Genomic DNA, 17,477 nt, shown 5'->3' with positions numbered 1-17,477 from the left:
CATTATGTGACACACCAACACTTCATGTTCAACATAAGGCAAAACAGATTTTGAATTCTTCTAAACCAATTGAAGTTAACAAAAACTCACAAAAGCCACACAGAGAAATCCTTTGTGTGATAAATAAAAAATATTTTGAATATGAAAGCTAGTGGGAGAGGATAATTTACGCTCTTATGACTAAATAAGTAGAAATAGAAAGATCGTATGAAAGGTTGAAGACCATTCCAAAGACTTTTCCATAAGGTGCTTAGGAAATTTAAACATCTTACCATGATAAATTACCTCATGAATTACCCTCAGTTGATAAGGAACATAAAGGTATTAAGGAATCTGCAATGTGCACATCGGGTTTCCAGTCCTCGAAATGGACAGTAGCAGAGCCAACAACTGAGAATGAGACATTTCTTCCCTTAAAAACAGAAATGGTTTGGATTTAACTTGAAACATTATCTATTATAAGCATCAGTAGTTGTGATTCATCTCAGGAACAGCCCTGTCAAGAATTTGCAGTATGGCTCAGATGGCTGTGAACTCAGGAATAACGAGAGTAGACTTCACAGAAGGCATTTCACAAACAATTCCATGAGCTAGATCTTTGCCAATGTTACAAGAACTGATGCTGATAACATAGTAGTGAGGCCTGCCAACACAAATATGTCAGTTTACTACATTTTCAGAAAGGGATCATAAATCAAATTTTAAAAATTGTGACAAAAAAATAAGACTAGATAAACCTCTGATTCACTCTTCATTATGCATGACTGTACAATTGCAAACACTGTCAACTTGATGATCATATCACAGAATTGAAAATGTACATGGGGCTGAAGCCTATGCATCTGATGTTTCGAACAAGTCGGCAAAACTGATACAAAAAGTATAATTATCAAGGCTGACTTTTTAGTGCCTTGCTGGAAATCTATGGTATGTAGTATGACTAATGGATATTCAGTAGAAAAGCTAACTATGTTTTGATGAGCAAATTTTGCTGTGCAACCAGTGTGAAGAACTATCGGTGCAAAATTCAAAACCAGAATCTAACACGATACAATTACAGAAAGCTCTCTGAGCACAAATGATGGTTCCCTAAATACCTCAAAAAACTACTATTTAAGGCTTTAAACCAGTTGATCTATGAACAGACTATTTCACAAGCACATGGGTACAGGATAGGGTAACATTATGTCTGCAAGACATATATCATGAACTACGTAGTTCTCATAACTAAAGTCGTAGCAAGAAATACCTCCAGACGTTGGAATGTGAAGCAGAGGAACATCACCATAACCACTTCCGATATGATTGTTTATATACACCAATAGCAAGGCTTTGTCTGTGGAATGAAACCTACAGTTCCACTTTGTCAACTGCAGAGCTAATAATTCTCCCTTGAGAAAAGTATTGACGGTCAAACATCTTTCTATGTGATAGGTTTGGTAATCAAACCATCATTTACCTTTCACCCTGAAATATGCACATTTATCATTTAGAAACACATGTTTCCTTTCACTTGATAAATAAGAAAAAAAGAAACATCAGAAGCTTACAATAAGTTGAGCTTACATGTATAGAGAATTACAAATGTTACTTGGTGATATGTAACTTGTCAGCACTGGCTGCTTTAAATTCTACTAGGTCAGAATCATACACAAGTAACCTTATCTGCATGAAACAAACTGTCATTCAATGTAATAAGTTTAATAGAAATGTAAATACAAAAGATTGTATCTAAACTTTCCCTATAAATTGTAACTGCATGTAGTAATAGGTTCTGTTTTAGTGTAAATGAAAAAGATTGTATCTTGACTTTCCATATACAGCTTGAAACTTGAGACAAGACTCATCCACTTCTATAATGATCTCCAGATGGAGTAGGAGATGAAAATTTACTTATAACAAAGATATAAAACTAGAGTTTCAGAGATAAAGGTTATACGTAATATTGTGGCTGTACATCAGGTTGAATATCATAATGTATTCGTGGCATTGAAAATAGTCCATGCACCGGAAGCCATACCTCCTAAGTAGGATTTTGCAATATAATAGAGAAATGTCATTTCACACAACACTAAAACATTCTCATGAGTGAACTAGTAGGGAGATATATTTCTGGGAAATAAACTTAACAAGGCAAGAATTAACATAGGCAGTTTATGCTACTACAACACAAGCCTAAACTATTAGATAATGAGCAATATCATACATTTAACATTATTTTTTCCAAAATCATAGCCTTATGGAACTAATCAATCTGATGTGTTTATAGCAAACTCCTGCTCATGTGAAGTTTCCATTAAATTGGGTCACAATTGTCTCTCCTAAAACAGCTAAAAGTAACACCTATTCAATTTTCTTGTATATACACATCACATTCTAATGGATTGAATCATGCAATCTTAGAAATTTAACAATTCTCATGCCAAGTGTTTTATAGCATTTATCAAATATAATGAACTACACACTATTGCAACAGCTCAAGCAAACCACTAGCTTTTCAGGTTATCTAATGACTGATATGACTTTGTTTGGGAATGCCAACATAGCCCATTCATTCTGCTGAATTGTTTGGGAACACCTGCATAATCCTTTTCATTCTGCTTAATCAATAACTCAGTAATAGTTTACCATTTGCCATCTAAGCTAAACCAATGGTTTTAAGCCTTCAATAGAATCAATTAAACTCGGGGAAGATATACCTTCTACAAGTACATCAAATAAGCAAGCATTAATATAGGTAATTGAACACCTATATAACCCACGAGCTTAAGCTAACTCATGCCATCCATCTAGGACTAACCAGTCATGTGCTTCATGCAAGAGACGTATGTATATATATATATATATATATATATGTATGTATGTATGTGTGTGTGTGTATATATATATATATATGTGTGTGTGTGTGTGTGTGTGTGTGTGTGTGTATGTATGTGGCACTTATAAAAATTTTGTTCTTGGTTGGAACATATAAGAATACCATCAAGAAGCACATTTCAGGTTGCCACCCTGTGCCATGGGCAACATGGACGAGCCACATGCAATGCTCAAATGTAAGATTAGGTACTTTGGTGAACACATGATATGATGGCCACAGCCATGGCGTCTAAAGCTGGATTTCCCAATAAAAATGATATACTCCAAATATGCATGGCAGTAACAGATGTATGAACTGAAATAAAGAGATCTAGTTTTCTGAACACAGAAAAACTGGTCATAGAGAAGAGATTTACATGGTCTTCAAAATCAGGATTAGTCAAATTGATGGAGAGATTTCTCATTAACAGTAAAACCTAGACAATGATAAAAACAGTTAGTCTTTTCCCCAACAGAGAAATATTTAAACAATATTTATAAACATTTGAAGGAGCAATTTCATAACACAACATGGAAACCTTAAAAGAGCACATATATAAGTTGAGACTAAATTTAATGGCATCATGTAGGATGCAAAGTATTTACTAACCAGTAAGAAAGTTAATTAGACTACAAAGCAAGAGGAAGAAAAGCAGAAATTTTTATGGAGTTAATATTGCAGTACTTACATACAACACTATCGATACTTTTTAGCAGATGCAAAATAACATAAACAACAATGTGTGACACATTTTAGACCATGAGATCATTTACTGGATAAAAGATGATAAAAAATTAATGGAGAAGAGGAATGCCAAATAATCAAAATTTAATTGCTTCTCTTCAATGGTAGTTCATTCACCAAATAAGAAATTTAATAGGATTTAAAAGGTAAATTAATATACCTATCTAAAGGCTAAGCTTGCACTAAGAATTGCTTATTCAACATCACGTGCTGGATAGCATTTAACTATGCTATGGATCATAGTATATACAGCCTAAACATATTGAGGAGAAGCAGATATGAATCATATGATCTCATATACTTAACTTTAAATAAGCACAAAATAAAGCACGAGTGTCATATTTCACTTGGCCTTAATTATACAGTCAACCAAACTCTTAATTTAGATGACCTAGCACTAAATCTTTTTGGAGTTCTTTCAAAATCTCAGAATACTTTGACTTCAATTAATAATTAACATAGATTTATAACTTGTACATGGTTTCAAATTTCAACAATAGTCTTCAATTTTATTAACTAAAGTGGTCATTCCTAGTTACCCTTCAAAATCTCAGATATTGCTATAAATATCTTTATCTTGTATTTATTTGTTATAATATTTTGTGTAAAAGATAAGTACAACCAAGATGCAAGAGAACCTACCAAACTTGTGTGGCCATACAAGCAAGAAAAAGAAATCCCACAATAATTCATCCTTGGAAAATAATCAGAAAAAGAATACTTAAATAATTTACCATTCTAAAACGTGCATATGTGGTTAGGCTTTCATCCAAATCAACTTAAGACAGTCCAACCTTCAACACTACCTAACAAAACTCAATTATAGATTCCCAAATATGCACGATTTTGGAACTATTGTTCAGATTAGAAATTAAGTATCAATAATTTCTGTTACACACTCTTCAGAGTTAAAGAACTCTAATGAAATCATAATCAATATTGATCTAGGATAATAAAGTTAATCACATAACATGAATAACTAGGCACGCTTTGAAGCTTCTGTCCAGACAAGTAGGGAATAGCAGATGGAATCTGATGGTTGTAAGTTGCATACCGTTTGAACATCAAGAGGGTCCATCTCTTTTAGCTTCTGTAAATGACAACTTGTGCTTGGATCAAAAACGCTGCCTAAAAAGTTGTATATCTGAACGAAGTCTGGCATAACTTCATATGGAAAAAATATATATAAGTAAAAGCCATGGTTCATATCATCATATGGACAAAGAGAAGATGAAGCAGATAAGAAAAGGAAATTGAATATTCATAGCATTTTAATGATGACATTAACAAAGTTCTGAATACAACACAGTGAAACAACTCCATTGTGAACTTGAAATACCAGGTGTTGGAACTTGCAACATTGATGACAGTATACAGGGGTTTGGCACTATGTTACAAAAATCTATTTTCAGACCTCCTGACCCACATTAGGCAGAATATGGAGATGCATGAAAACAAGCTCTACGTTTACAAGGCTATAGCTCTATGCATTAACCCTCCCCAAACCTGCACCAGAAGGTGCTGGGCCCTCCCTTTTATGTAAGTTGTTGTAGTGTCTACACTGAGTGAATGAACTCATCCAATGTGAAGGAAACTTATTTGATAACGCATTAAGAAGCAAACCACAATATATGCAAGTGTGACACTAAGAATCATGCTGTCATGTATGGTGCCACAATGGTCCTTGGGTGGGTTAGAAGTTAGAACATATTGGTTGGAACTAAAGTTTCATGTCCTACAATATCTTCCTTGAGCAGATTGCTTCATATTGACTGGCACAAGCTGGCATGGACCTTATATCACTTGTGAAAACCAATCACATGTTAGGGCATGTCAGCACAGTCTCCAAATGACACAAGACCCTATACAGGCACCTAGCAAACCAATACTGTAAACTAGGTAAGCTTCGACACAGTGGGTATGACAACTTCACATGACATCAGTTTATGATAAATTTAAACAAATCAAGCTTTCAAATCTATATAGTTAAAATTTAGGATTTTCCCTATGAAGCATATGCATGTCATAATTTAAAAGTATGTTTTAGCTATGAGTTTCTCCACGTAGTCCACTTAGGCAGTTCTAGCCTTACGGCTTTGCCTTTATGAACTATTACTCAAAGCTGGCCTTGAATAACCTCCAAGGAAATACATCATGTGATATCGGTGAACAGTTCTCCGATACAAAGATGTTGGCTGAATAACGTCTGATGTCAGGAATGGGTACCACGATATTCCTTTTACATTCCATAAAAGAAAATACCATGTATGCCATTGCAAACCATAGAAATAGTTTTTATAAATTTGTCTAATTTTTGTTCATGCTATGTACCATTCCAAGTGGGGACAGCTCAGATTTTCAACAATTGAAAGCTGTGAAGGGTAGAACCTTTAGAAAGCATTTCAAGAAAGAAACTAAATGGTGTCATATTATGTTTGCAATATAACACTAAGCATATGAGATCAAACCTCTGGAACAATACTTTTATAGAATTATCTAATTCATGCAGAAAGCCACTTACCATTATGTGATGAGATTTGGTTCGCTTTATCATTATCCTCATAATTTGGCTGAGATCCACGAGGGCTTTTAGTGCTATTTGAATGGCAATTATCAACTACAATAGCTCCTCTAGACCTTTTATTATCTGCATATTGATAGCTTCAATTAAAATGTATAGTTGAAACTTGAAAGACCATCAAAACATTAACTGTAAGTGTGATCCCTTTACTTACTGATGAATAAACTACAATTGATTGATGTAATGAACTAACAGAATGAAGAAGGTACACCTAGGAAGAGAACTTTGCACCTGCAAAGGAGTTTCTAGACTTTGTAGATGAATCTGCCCCATGACCATAGCCTTGTTCAAGCAAAAATGAAGCTTGCAATGTACTTGGGTGAACTAGCAGAGGAGCTGCAAGGTTTCAGAATATGCTATTGGATTATCCACATAACCACATGAAAGAAACTTTCAGTCAATTGTGTCTAACCATTTTTAGAGGCTTTCTGTGGATATGGATGAGCTGCTTTACGCTTGGGCCGAGGGGGTGGGACATGTGCACCAGTTCCATTCTTTTGAACCTTTAAAAAGTACTTCTGTGCATGACTCCTTATCTGCATATGTAAGTTATAATCTTATTTGAATTGTCACAAGTATAAATATAATTAGCTCTCAACTTTTTTCTAATTGTGATACAGAGAAATCCATCACAACTTCTACCAACATAGATTTTCCAAAAATTTATGAAGGCACAAGGACAAAATGATTAGCTCAAAATACTAGCAAGCTCTACAGTGTTTGGGCTACATTAAGAAGAAAATTAGCAACAACCAGATTCACCATCTTTATAATTTTCATACAGTTTTTTGTTTCTCACATTAATTACATAACCTATTCTGGAGCAAAAACAGAGGACACAAAGAGAAGCAGTCATCAACTTCTATATTTAACTTAGCCTTGATAACAACATTGATGTGGTCTCATTGATCCAGAGGCTACAACAAAGATACATAATCAACATATCTGGACTGATCTAATTGACAGTATCAAGGAAAATATTAGCAAAAATTTTGTGGTGGAAAATTGAAAGAAAGAGCAAGAGAATAATGTTTAGATGATCGAGATAGGAAAAGGATACAAAGAAGAATAAGAAGAGGGATTAATAGAAAGGCATGCAGCTAAAAAAACTATTTTGAACAATTCACATACATCAACATCATTTCAGCCTAAAGACCCTCTAAATACTTGCTGAAGACTTAACATGACAATGAAAGAAGACTTCCCTTTCGAATCCTATAAACATATGTAACTAAAGACTCCTATTTCCCCATCTTACTCAAAAACTTCCTAAACCTAAAATATACAAAAAAAATGATGCCTGGGTCCTCGATATATCCTCCCAAATTACTTAACAACTTCCTAAAACCAACATATACCTAGAAGAGGATACCTGAGTCCTTAATCTTACATAAAACCAAGGTTCGCCGTATCGTACCGTACCGGCGTTTCGACCCGGGCTCGGTACCGGTACGGTACGGTATACCGCTCGGTACACCCAGGTGTACCGAGCACTGTACACTGCTACAGTGTTACTCGGTACGGTCCGGGGCGGTCTGCGTACCGCTGGCCTGTCGGATCGGTACGTACCGCCCGTACCGGGCTGTAACGGACAAACTTCTAAACAAGATGTTGGATGTAATGCTTATGTCTGTCCGTTGTCTTTTGGCATGTTCATGCCTTGTACAGCAGGTAGAGGGGCGGCCGAAGGCTAAATAGTCCCATGTTAGTTGGGTTGGTGGCCTCTTTAGGCTTGTAAATAAAGGTTGTGTCATGTGGACACGTGCGAGAGCTTTTCGGTCTGTAATGGACCATTTTACCCTTTGTTGTGCCACTATTCAGAGCTTGTAAAGTCTGTTTGTAATTTGCATTGTCTATGAAGTGTTTTTCGGACATGTTTGCTTGTGGATCCCGATTGAGGCGTTCTCTTTAACTCGTTCTCTCTTTTGTTGGTCCTAAGGGACAATGGGAGGCTTCGGGGAGGCTGACCTTTGCGGACGGACACGCGAGGGTGCCGCACGCCTTAGGCAAAACCAGCTAAGGTCGTGACATTATGGTATCAGAGCGGGACAAGCACTCATAGAAACACTTGACATGCAAATGTGGGGGACCTAGCGGGGCTGCGTTGAGGGCAGTCAGCAACGCGCGACCGTTTGAGGGAAAACGGGCATGGAGATGTAGGGAAAAGAGTCGCTCAGAGGAGCGAGCATCTGAGATTGGCATTCAAAGGAATGGCCAACCCTTCGCGCAAGAGGCACCACGAGAACAGGCAAGCTTGGAAGAATTTGAAGCGCACAAAGGTTGGGATGGCTGAGTTTGAGCTACGGCTCAACGTTGACAACTATATTTGATGGTGCTCTAGGCAGGCGAGGCGCTTGGCAAGAATGAGACCATCCAAGGTGGAATGAGTTGCTCAACGACCAAAAGAGTTATGCAAAGCTCACAGAGGTGAGGGGAATTGCTAACTCGAAGAATTTGGTACTCATGCATGGGTTTGTATGCGGACGATGGAATGTTCGTGGCCATCCCAAGGCGGTCGAGACTCGGCGCCATGGAGAATTGAAACTTTCTCTTCGGCATGCAAAGGATACGTCCGGAGGAGGCTGAAGTGTGCAACGAGTTTAGCATGTTGCTAGGCCTTGAGGGGGCGGCGGTGGCTGTATTGACGTGGAGGCGCAATCTAGCAAGTGCATTTGCAAGAGGCAGAGCAATGCACAGTTTGTTCAGCAGATCGGAGTAGTCCAAGGGGATGGTGGTCTCCGAAACGAAGAGAGATGTTGCTCCAACGGGACAGTTATCTAGGAGGGATAAGTCTCGGCACTCCAGAGGGAGAATCATGTGAGACGGACTTCACATGTTGAGGAGGAGTACCTCACAAACAACAACTTCACGAAGCTCGATGGACTGAGCAAGCGGCGAGGAGTTGCCGCATGATCTCGCTTGAGAGAATGCATTAGTGGATGCATTGCGAGATCAAGTGGGGGAGCGACCTAAAGCAACTTATGAAGGTACGCTTGGAGTCGATGTGGAGATCGGACTCAAGGGAGGGCTGACCCGTGAAATGGTGGGCGCGAGGGCCACCATTGACTCAATGCAAAAACGAGGAGCGGAGCAACTTGGGTGTAACTTGGCGAAGTACCCAAGCCGCCCGAAGGGAGCCAGCAGAGAAGTTGGAACATGGAGCAGAAGCACAGTGCTTTCCTTAGACAGAGGTCAAAGACATGAACTCTTGCAGAGGCAAGGGTAGGATCATGTTGTTCCATGGGTCCTTCATCCTGACGGAGCGGACTCATCTTGCATGGTGCCAAAGACGAAGGGAGCTTCGCGGCACATGCACCTTAACTCGGAAGAGCATTTGATGGAGGAACTAAGGCGACTCAACTTGCGGAGGCGAAGTTGGGTTCAGAAGGCCTTAGCACGGGGCAAGAGGACGCAGAGGCGGGTACTCTTGAAGAATATGCCATAGTGTTGCCATTCAAGTTGCTATGAAGGAAGCAGTGCGCAGCGGAGATTGTGCTGGTAAGGGCAGAGGCCCAGGATCCAGACAATGGTGCACAGATCAGTGAAGTCGGTGGACTTCAAGAGCTACTAGGCGACGGACTGTCCTAGAGCGGTGCTTCATCTAGGTGTGACCCAGGAGTGGGTGGATGAAGATCGATTGCCAGAGGAGCGAACAAAATTGAAGGTGGAAGGGACCCTGCGATGTATTGGCAGAGGCCACACATGGAGGGTTCACAATTCGAGTTTATTCCACAAGGATCAGAATGCAATGGAGATGTCACCAGGAGGCGACATGGTGCAGCGGATCGTGGTGGAACAGTTCGTGGCAATGCGATACACACAATCGGTCCCGTGAGGGATGAGATCATATGGAGGTATGATCGGGAGTTACTGGAAGCTCCACTTCGGTGAACAACACGACGGCAAGAAGGGCTATGGATTCAAGGAGTGAAGGCCATGGTACCGCAGAGGCGGGTCTTCCGGGCGTGCATCGAATTTTGCATCGGATGAAAGCCTTGGTCATCAGCATATGGGGGCTGTGTTCCACCAAGGGAAAAGTTCGAATGCAAGTACCAGTGAGGTCCATGGGAGGGACTTGATCATACAGAGGTATGATCGAAACAGCTGGAGAGTTGGACTGCTCCAGAGCTCCTATTCGCTTAAGGGAGCCCGACAAGTCAGAGGACAAAGTCGTGTAAGCGAACGTTGCTACCAAGGAAGCTAAGGAGAACAGAATCGGTGCAAACTCTACAACGTGATGGCAGAGGCCATGCATGGGAGTTGCAGTCTGTCTTTCCATCGACCAAACGGACTGCTTGGAGAACACAGTGGTGTTGAAGCAGGGGGTCGAAAGGGGCGAGGAAGCGACGACGAGTCCAGAGGGACTTAGCTACCCAAAATCAAGCATCAGTCAGAATGGAGGTGGACTCAGAGGAGTGCCACAGAGACATTTCTACTGATCATGCAGAAAAGAGATACAGAGGCGAGGCGACGGATAGTAGGGCCATGGGCATGGCAGCGCCATGGTACCGCAGATGCGGGACTTCCGTGCAAGTCATTGATCCCTTGCTCTCATGGAGGGAGAGCGCTTGGTCGTGAAAGGGGCCGAGGAGGTGGAGCATGCAGAGGCAATCTCCAAGTACCGAGACAAGGCTGAAGGGCAGAGGCCAAGAAACTTCGTAAGACCGGTGTCAACAAGTTTCTCATCAAGATAGCCGTAAGTGAAGGACTTCGGGTCATGCAAGAGTGCACGACCAAGGAACGAAGTAGGCAGTACGCGGTGCTGTACCTTTGCTACTCAGTGGAGTAGGCGGCAGGGTTGATGGGGAAGACGGTACAATCCCAGAGGCGACCTCATCTATCAGAGAATTACTCCAAGTTGGGGTGAAAACTTCGTGCATTCCAGAAGTTCAATGGCATTGAGAAGGTGAATCACAGTAACTAACTCAACGCAAGGAGTGCAAACACTTCAAGTGCTTCAGAAGTGTGAGCAAAGAGCAGGCGAAGACCAGTAACCAGCTCGATGCATGAAGTACAACCTCGAGGAGGCAGACGAAGTCAAGTAACCTTTGCCTTCTCAACTCTTAAGAGAATGGGCGAAACCGAGTACCCCAGTTCTCTTATCTATCCAGCAGAGGAGCTCTGCACAAGTTCAAAGACCCTTCGAAGATAATGGAAGACAATAGTTGTCAAATCCTCACCAACGGTGATCAGTGCTACTCAGAGTAGATTGTCCGCTTCATTTCCTAACGAAATGCCAATCGAAAGCGGAAGTGATGCGAACCTACTTGGATGTGACAACTAACTGAAAAAAGAGTCAATGAGCAGATTTTGTGGAGGAAGGACCCAAAACTTCAGAAGTTTGTGAGGCGATGCTCGTTAAAGCTCCAACAAGCATCCACCCAGTTCAAGCAGCATGTGGAAATTTTGAGAGACTGGCGCAGTAAAGATGGTCTTTTCCTTCATTTGGCGGATCCGCAGGAATCAACAAGGATCAACACAACTCAGCTAACCCCACACCAGAGTCAGAGTCAATGGTGAGTTGAAGCAGCATGGCGGATCAAAGGTTCGACTACTCAGAAACAGCAGCGGAGAGCAGCTGGGAGCCAGGAGGCGCATTGCAGCTGGAGCAAAAGATTGAAGACTCAGCAAAGGCGAAGAGTTGCAGTGTTCACAAAGGCTTCGACGAGGACGTCGAAGGGATAAGTGGGGGAGAATGTAACGGACAAACTTCTAAACAAGATGTTGGATGTAATGCTTATGTCTGTCCGTTGTCTTTTGGCATGTTCATGCCTTGTACAGCAGGTAGAGGGGCGGCCGAAGGCTAAATAGTCCCATGTTAGTTGGGTTGGTGGCCTCTTTAGGCTTGTAAATAAAGGTTGTGTCATGTGGACACGTGCGAGAGCTTTTCGGTCTGTAATGGACCATTTTACCCTTTGTTGTGCCACTATTCAGAGCTTGTAAAGTCTGTTTGTAATTTGCATTGTCTATGAAGTGTTTTTCGGACATGTTTGCTTGTGGATCCCGATTGAGGCGTTCTCTTTAACCCGTTCTCTCTTTTGTTGGTCCTAAGGGACAATGGGAGGCTTCGGGGAGGCTGACCTTTGCGGACGGACACGCGAGGGTGCCGCACGCCTTAGGCAAAACCAGCTAAGGTCGTGACAGGGCGGTACAGTCCGGTACGGCAAACCTTGCATAAAACATGCATGCAGAGAAGCAAAATTCTAAATGAACTATTTAAGACTAATCCAAAAGACTGATACAAATCAAACTAATTCAATTTAAACACAAATATAGAAAATCATATGAAAACATTAATAAACTAATGATTTCTGGGTCACGAAAAGGTCCTATTCAGAATGAACTTATTTTGTTACACAATCAAGGTTCAGCAAACAGAAAGAATATATCACTATACCTGATTTAAAGAGATAACCAAACTTATAGCATGTGGCCTGATGTAAAATTAATCTTTACAATCAATAATACTCTATCATTCTGACAGTTGACCTCCTTCCTCTAGTCTACACCATCCCTAAGGAGACAAATTTTGGTCAATCAAGATAAAAGAGAATGTCATTTCCGGCATTCTGCGGTCTCCTTTTAATATTTAAGGCTGAACTAACATAAGTTTCTCCAGATCAAAGATGTAATTACTCATTTAAGTTATTAAGACTGGGAGAAGCAGAAGGAAATTGGATCACAAGCAGAGAAGACCAAGGAAAATGAGCTTTAAACATTGAATAAAGGGTTTACTTAAAACTGATGAAAGGGGATTTTTCCCAGGAAATAGCCTAACACTTGCCATGTAGGAGCATGCTTTGAAAGGGATTCTTGTGGGAGACCCATAGGGGAGAGAAAGCCTTGAGGATTTTTTTTTTTTTGAATCTCAAAGAAAACTGTATTACTTAGTCATTCAAAATGTATCGAGCAGATCTGGGATCTGCCCCATCACAAAAAAATGGGGAAAAAAAGACCTGCCAAGCCCAGCAGCCTTGTCAGCTAACTGATTGATTCCCTATTGGCATGCTCTATCTGTGTCACGTTTAATGCTTTACGTAGGCCCAAAATGTCAGAAACGATATAATGAAGATACCAAGGAAAAACAAAATTTCCTTGGGGAAAATTAGACACAGAGAAAAATTGTCATGGATCAAGTATTCAGAGCATAAAAAATTTCTGGATAGTTTTACAGCCAATGCATGAGATTCTGGCAACACAAGATCCAGAAGGGTTGTTGTATATGAAAAAAAAAAAAGATCAAACACACTTATGATTATTAACAAAGAGAAAAACAGAAAAGATCTGGAGCAAAATTGTCATGGATAGAAAAATTATTAGAAAAAGATATGGAACAAAAAAGATCAAACACACTTATTATTATGTCCAAAGAAAGAATAATAAAAACATATAGAAAATTTGTCAGCAATCGAGTATTCAGGGCATAAAAAATTTCCAGGTAGTTTTACAGCCAATGCATGATATTCTGGCAACACAAGGTCTAAAGAAAAAGATATGGAAAAAAAATATATCAAACACACTTATTATTATGTCTGAAGAAAGAATAATAAAAACATAGAGAAAAATTGTCATGGATCGAGTATTCAGGGCATAAATAATTTCTGTGTAGTTTTACAGCCAATGCATGAGTCCTGGTAACACAAGGTCTGGGAGGGTTGTTGACTTTGTATATGGAAAAATAAAAAAGATCAAACACACTAATGATTATTAACAAAGAGAGAAACAGAAAGATATGGAGCAAACTGATGTAGCTTTATTCTTTTTTTTTAATGTAAATTCCTACAGTCATTTCCAAATAAACAAGACAGATCAATTATAACTTACTGAAGATAAACTCTGACTAATTGTTGTTTAAAAAAGTCTGTTGCAAGATCATTCCTTCCTGGTTGAGCAATGCATATAGTATTCATTTAACCTTTCTTTCGTGTTCCTAGATAATTGTAATGCTTCTTTAAGCATGTAATTCCATAAAATGTTACATTGCTCTTATTTGCCTAATTCATGGTGGCACAAGTGTCACTGGGAATGTATTTCACACCTTAAAGGCTTAAATAGCATCCCCTCATAACATATTGAAGTATACACACATGAACATATAGACAGCAAGCAAGAAATAATGGAAAAAAGAAGTATCAAGCCTCCAAGAGTTAATTTTATTCAAAGAGAGAATTGTTCATCTCTTACCCACAATGAAATGAAGTATACAGAATCACTAATACGCTGAAGCATATAAGTTGCATATTAACAGAATCATTGTCAAGCCTCACTTTGTCCCGTAAGTAGCATTATTTTGGACCTCTCAACTCGCAATACTTCCTCAAAAATATTATCCATTAAATTACCTGGATAACTGTCTTTGAGCCAACGAATGCTTCTATTTTTTTCCAATCACGATCGAAACTGCACCAATCAGAAAGCCAGAAGACAAGTCATAAAGAGTAACTTCACGCCATATTGCAAACAATGTAGGAGTTGTTTCTCCATAAAAGGAAAGAATACGACCACCAAAGTGGGTTTCCCTCAATTTAGTTATATCATGTAGAAGTCAGTGCAGTTAAATATCATGTCTGATGGTGTCAAATGCAATCATTTCACAGATATTCAAGTCATCAAGATGTTTAAAACTTCACCTACCATTAAGTTCAAAACATGGTATTTTTCAAAGTCCTCCATTTACAATTTGCTAATATTTACAACACAGACATATGTACATACATACACAAAGATCTCCAAGATAACATAGGTCGATTTATCAGCCCTGACTTGAGTAATTGTTCAAAAAAAAGGTCAGTTGTGAACCACATACTTCAATGTCCATGATTTCGGAAATCCGGGATTCCATAAATGGTGTTTGCCAACTATAACCTGCTATGATTGAGCTTAACAACCAAAACCTCAAACGAATAACTCGAGGATCATAAATGAACTCAAGTCAGGAAAAGAAGGAAAATTCCATAAGCTTCTTTTCACCAAAATTTATTCTGGAAAATTTTCAAGTATGCCCATGCTCTCATTTAGCTAAGACCCCCTTATAAATGATGCAAAGAACAGAAACTGGCATCATCACATTAGATCCCTCCAATTCGACTTGGGAGCCATAATTAACAATCGTAGGTGTAATTTCAATTGTAATTCATTGCGATGTCCCCGTATATCATTAAATATGATAGATATAACGACATTCAATTGGAGAGAGCATTTGGCCGGCCACTATAAATATTATAACAGCTGACTTTGTGCTAGGATGAAGAAACAGATGTGATTCTAGTAACTTGAAAAGGAAAAAGGAATGAATACTCTCGTTTTCCTCGATAGAAGCATCAGAATTATGCACCTAGATTGCCAACAGCTGGATGTTGTAGAGTATGCCAGAGGCTTAATCTTATTATAGTGTTATACAACCAAATGTTCCATTTCTTGAAAGTTCCATTCCCTTTTATATTATTAGGCGCTAGCAGAAACAAATGAAGGATTCAAGAAACAAACCATCTAATAATTGATCTTAATCCACTCCGCCCAATTTCAAAACGAGAATTTGATGTCCCAAATCAAGATAGCAGCAAGAAAAAGATCGAGGGACATGAAACCAAATCACGGAAAGAACCGCAAGAAGCCAACGAGAGAGAGAAAGAGGAGGACTCACAGCTGGAGAGCCTCGATGAACTTGTCGTGCTCTTGCTCAGTCCAGCTCTCCCTGGACTTGGTTACGGTGTAGGGCTTGCGGACCTTCTTGGCGGCGTCCTCGGACGACATGACGGCCGGGTAGCCGACGAGGCCCGGGACCGCCACGCCCAGGTTCCTACTCTGCTGCTGGCGGTGGTGAACCGAGAAGATGCCACCGGCGGCGGCGCCGATCCCGATTCCAGATCCACCGTCGAGCGGCGGATTCCCATGGACCATAAAGAAGAATTCTGGTTGATACCGTACGGGTGGCTGCGGTCGTAAGCGTGGAAGAACGAGGGCGTGTGCCGATTCCGTGGCTTCGTGTCAATTTAATTTCTTGTTCCGCGCCGCTCCCTCGCCTCACAGTGGACACAAAGACTCGATTCTTTTTGTGGTGGTGGTGGTGTTGCTGCTGCTTTCGTCTTGTGGGGCGTCGATTTGTGGCCCGCCCCATGCCACTGCTTCCCTCATGCTATGATCGTTAGCTTGTCGTCAGGTCGCCCGCCATAGAGGATGGGTTTGATGGCGACATACGTTGGTCGATGGCGTACGAGCCCAATCCTCGCCTCCGGCATCAACCCAACCCACTTTGGCACATGTGATGCCTGCTTGCTTGCTACTTCGTATGGCCCAAGACATCCTTTTCCTTGGTGGTGCCAAAGAGTACATCCATCAAGGACGAGTATTTGTCGTATTCTTCGCAGGTTTGGCATAGATTTGAGTGATAGGTTTGCTCTCCGTCCTATTTGTGATGATTGCTGATTAGAGGAAATTTGATCTTTTATTATTATCAAGAAGGCCGAAAAGGAGGATTTCCTCAAACATCTCCGGTCACAATACCGGCGTTGCTATTGTGTTAGGCAAGATATCGGCAGCTACTCGGAGCCGCGGCCTGCTGCCCTTCACTCCGCTGACCAACCACTTCAGTCGCAGCAGAGCGCCGAAACCGCAGCCATGGCGGCTGCGGAGGCGGTCGGGATGATGATAATGGTGGTGAATGCCTCCTTTCCGAGTTGACCGAAGAAGAAAGAGAGAGGAGAAATCGAACCGGCCCGTCGTGACGGCCGCACGGGATGGCGAGGAAGTGTAGTCATTAAAAATCTTAAAATAGGAGTAATTTTAAAATTAATTAAGAAATTAAGAAATTTATTTTATCTCAAATAAAATATTTAATTTATTTAATTGAATTTGATGATAGGATGATTAAAAAAGAGTTTTAAACCTAAAATAACTAAGTTAAGAAATTAAATATTATTTAATTAATTAAAGATTATTTTTCAAATTATGAGTCTTAAATCTATTAAGACTCCTCCGTTGGCAGAGCCTTTCAGAGCAAGACTCGGATCCTACTGAAGAGATGTGAGGCAATCGTCAGGTTCTCCGATTCTTTATTTTTTTATTATAATATAAATTCATATTTTTATAATTAAAAGGTTATAACTTTTAGAAATCATTCTATAATTTTTAGAATTATTTGTTGTGGTATTTAGACTTATTCCATGAAAATCCAGATTAATTGTTATTATCATTTTGATTCTAATGATTTTTTAATTATATTTTGATATCTCCGTCTTCTAAGTTTTTCACATATTCTAGAACTTTATTTATTTATTCTAAATTTTTTGAGTAATT

The 17,477-nt window shown here is 39.9% G+C and overlaps 1 protein-coding gene across 4 annotated transcripts; it reads right to left on the bottom strand.

Annotated features, from left to right (window-relative positions):
- Window positions 1-210: 210 nt before the first annotated feature.
- LOC135634901 (protein REVEILLE 6-like) lies at window positions 211-16,241 on the bottom strand. 4 transcript variants are annotated; one of them, XM_065145626.1, is made up of 10 exons: window positions 15,826-16,241; window positions 14,525-14,582; window positions 6,595-6,718; window positions 6,414-6,506; window positions 6,123-6,248; window positions 4,656-4,765; window positions 3,234-3,293; window positions 1,567-1,665; window positions 1,250-1,467; window positions 211-643 (listed from the first exon to the last, which is right to left on the bottom strand). In XM_065145626.1, exons 1-8 carry the CDS (start codon window positions 16,080-16,082, stop codon window positions 1,588-1,590), a joined length of 906 nt encoding a protein of 301 aa, XP_065001698.1. In that variant the 5' UTR covers window positions 16,083-16,241; the 3' UTR covers window positions 211-643; window positions 1,250-1,467; window positions 1,567-1,587. The 4 variants fall into 4 exon arrangements, with proteins under 4 accessions (XP_065001698.1, XP_065001697.1, XP_065001699.1 ...); XM_065145625.1 differs by having other exon boundaries at window positions 6,414-6,518; window positions 15,826-16,239; XM_065145627.1 differs by having other exon boundaries at window positions 1,567-1,679; window positions 6,414-6,518; window positions 15,826-16,238.
- Between the last annotated feature and the right edge of the window lie 1,236 nt (window positions 16,242-17,477).

Source organism: Musa acuminata, chromosome BXJ3-4 (assembly GCF_036884655.1).
Source record: "Musa acuminata AAA Group cultivar baxijiao chromosome BXJ3-4, Cavendish_Baxijiao_AAA, whole genome shotgun sequence".
NCBI lineage: Eukaryota > Viridiplantae > Streptophyta > Magnoliopsida > Zingiberales > Musaceae > Musa > Musa acuminata.
This window is presented reverse-complemented; position numbering and strand designations above follow the sequence as displayed.

Bases quoted from the DNA above. Each gene is read 5' to 3' on its own strand.
- LOC135634901 (XM_065145625.1), bottom strand. From the start codon at position 16,082: ATGGTCCATGGGAATCCGCCGCTCGACGGTGGATCTGGAATCGGGATC. The intron at 14,583-15,825 runs GTGAGTCCTCCT...TGATTGGTGCAG, and splicing joins TTCATCGAGGCTCTCCAGCT to TTTCGATCGTGATTGGAAAA. The intron at 6,249-6,413 runs GTGCAAAGTTCT...ATCAATATGCAG, and splicing joins GTCTAGAAACTCCTTTGCAG to ATAATAAAAGGTCTAGAGGA.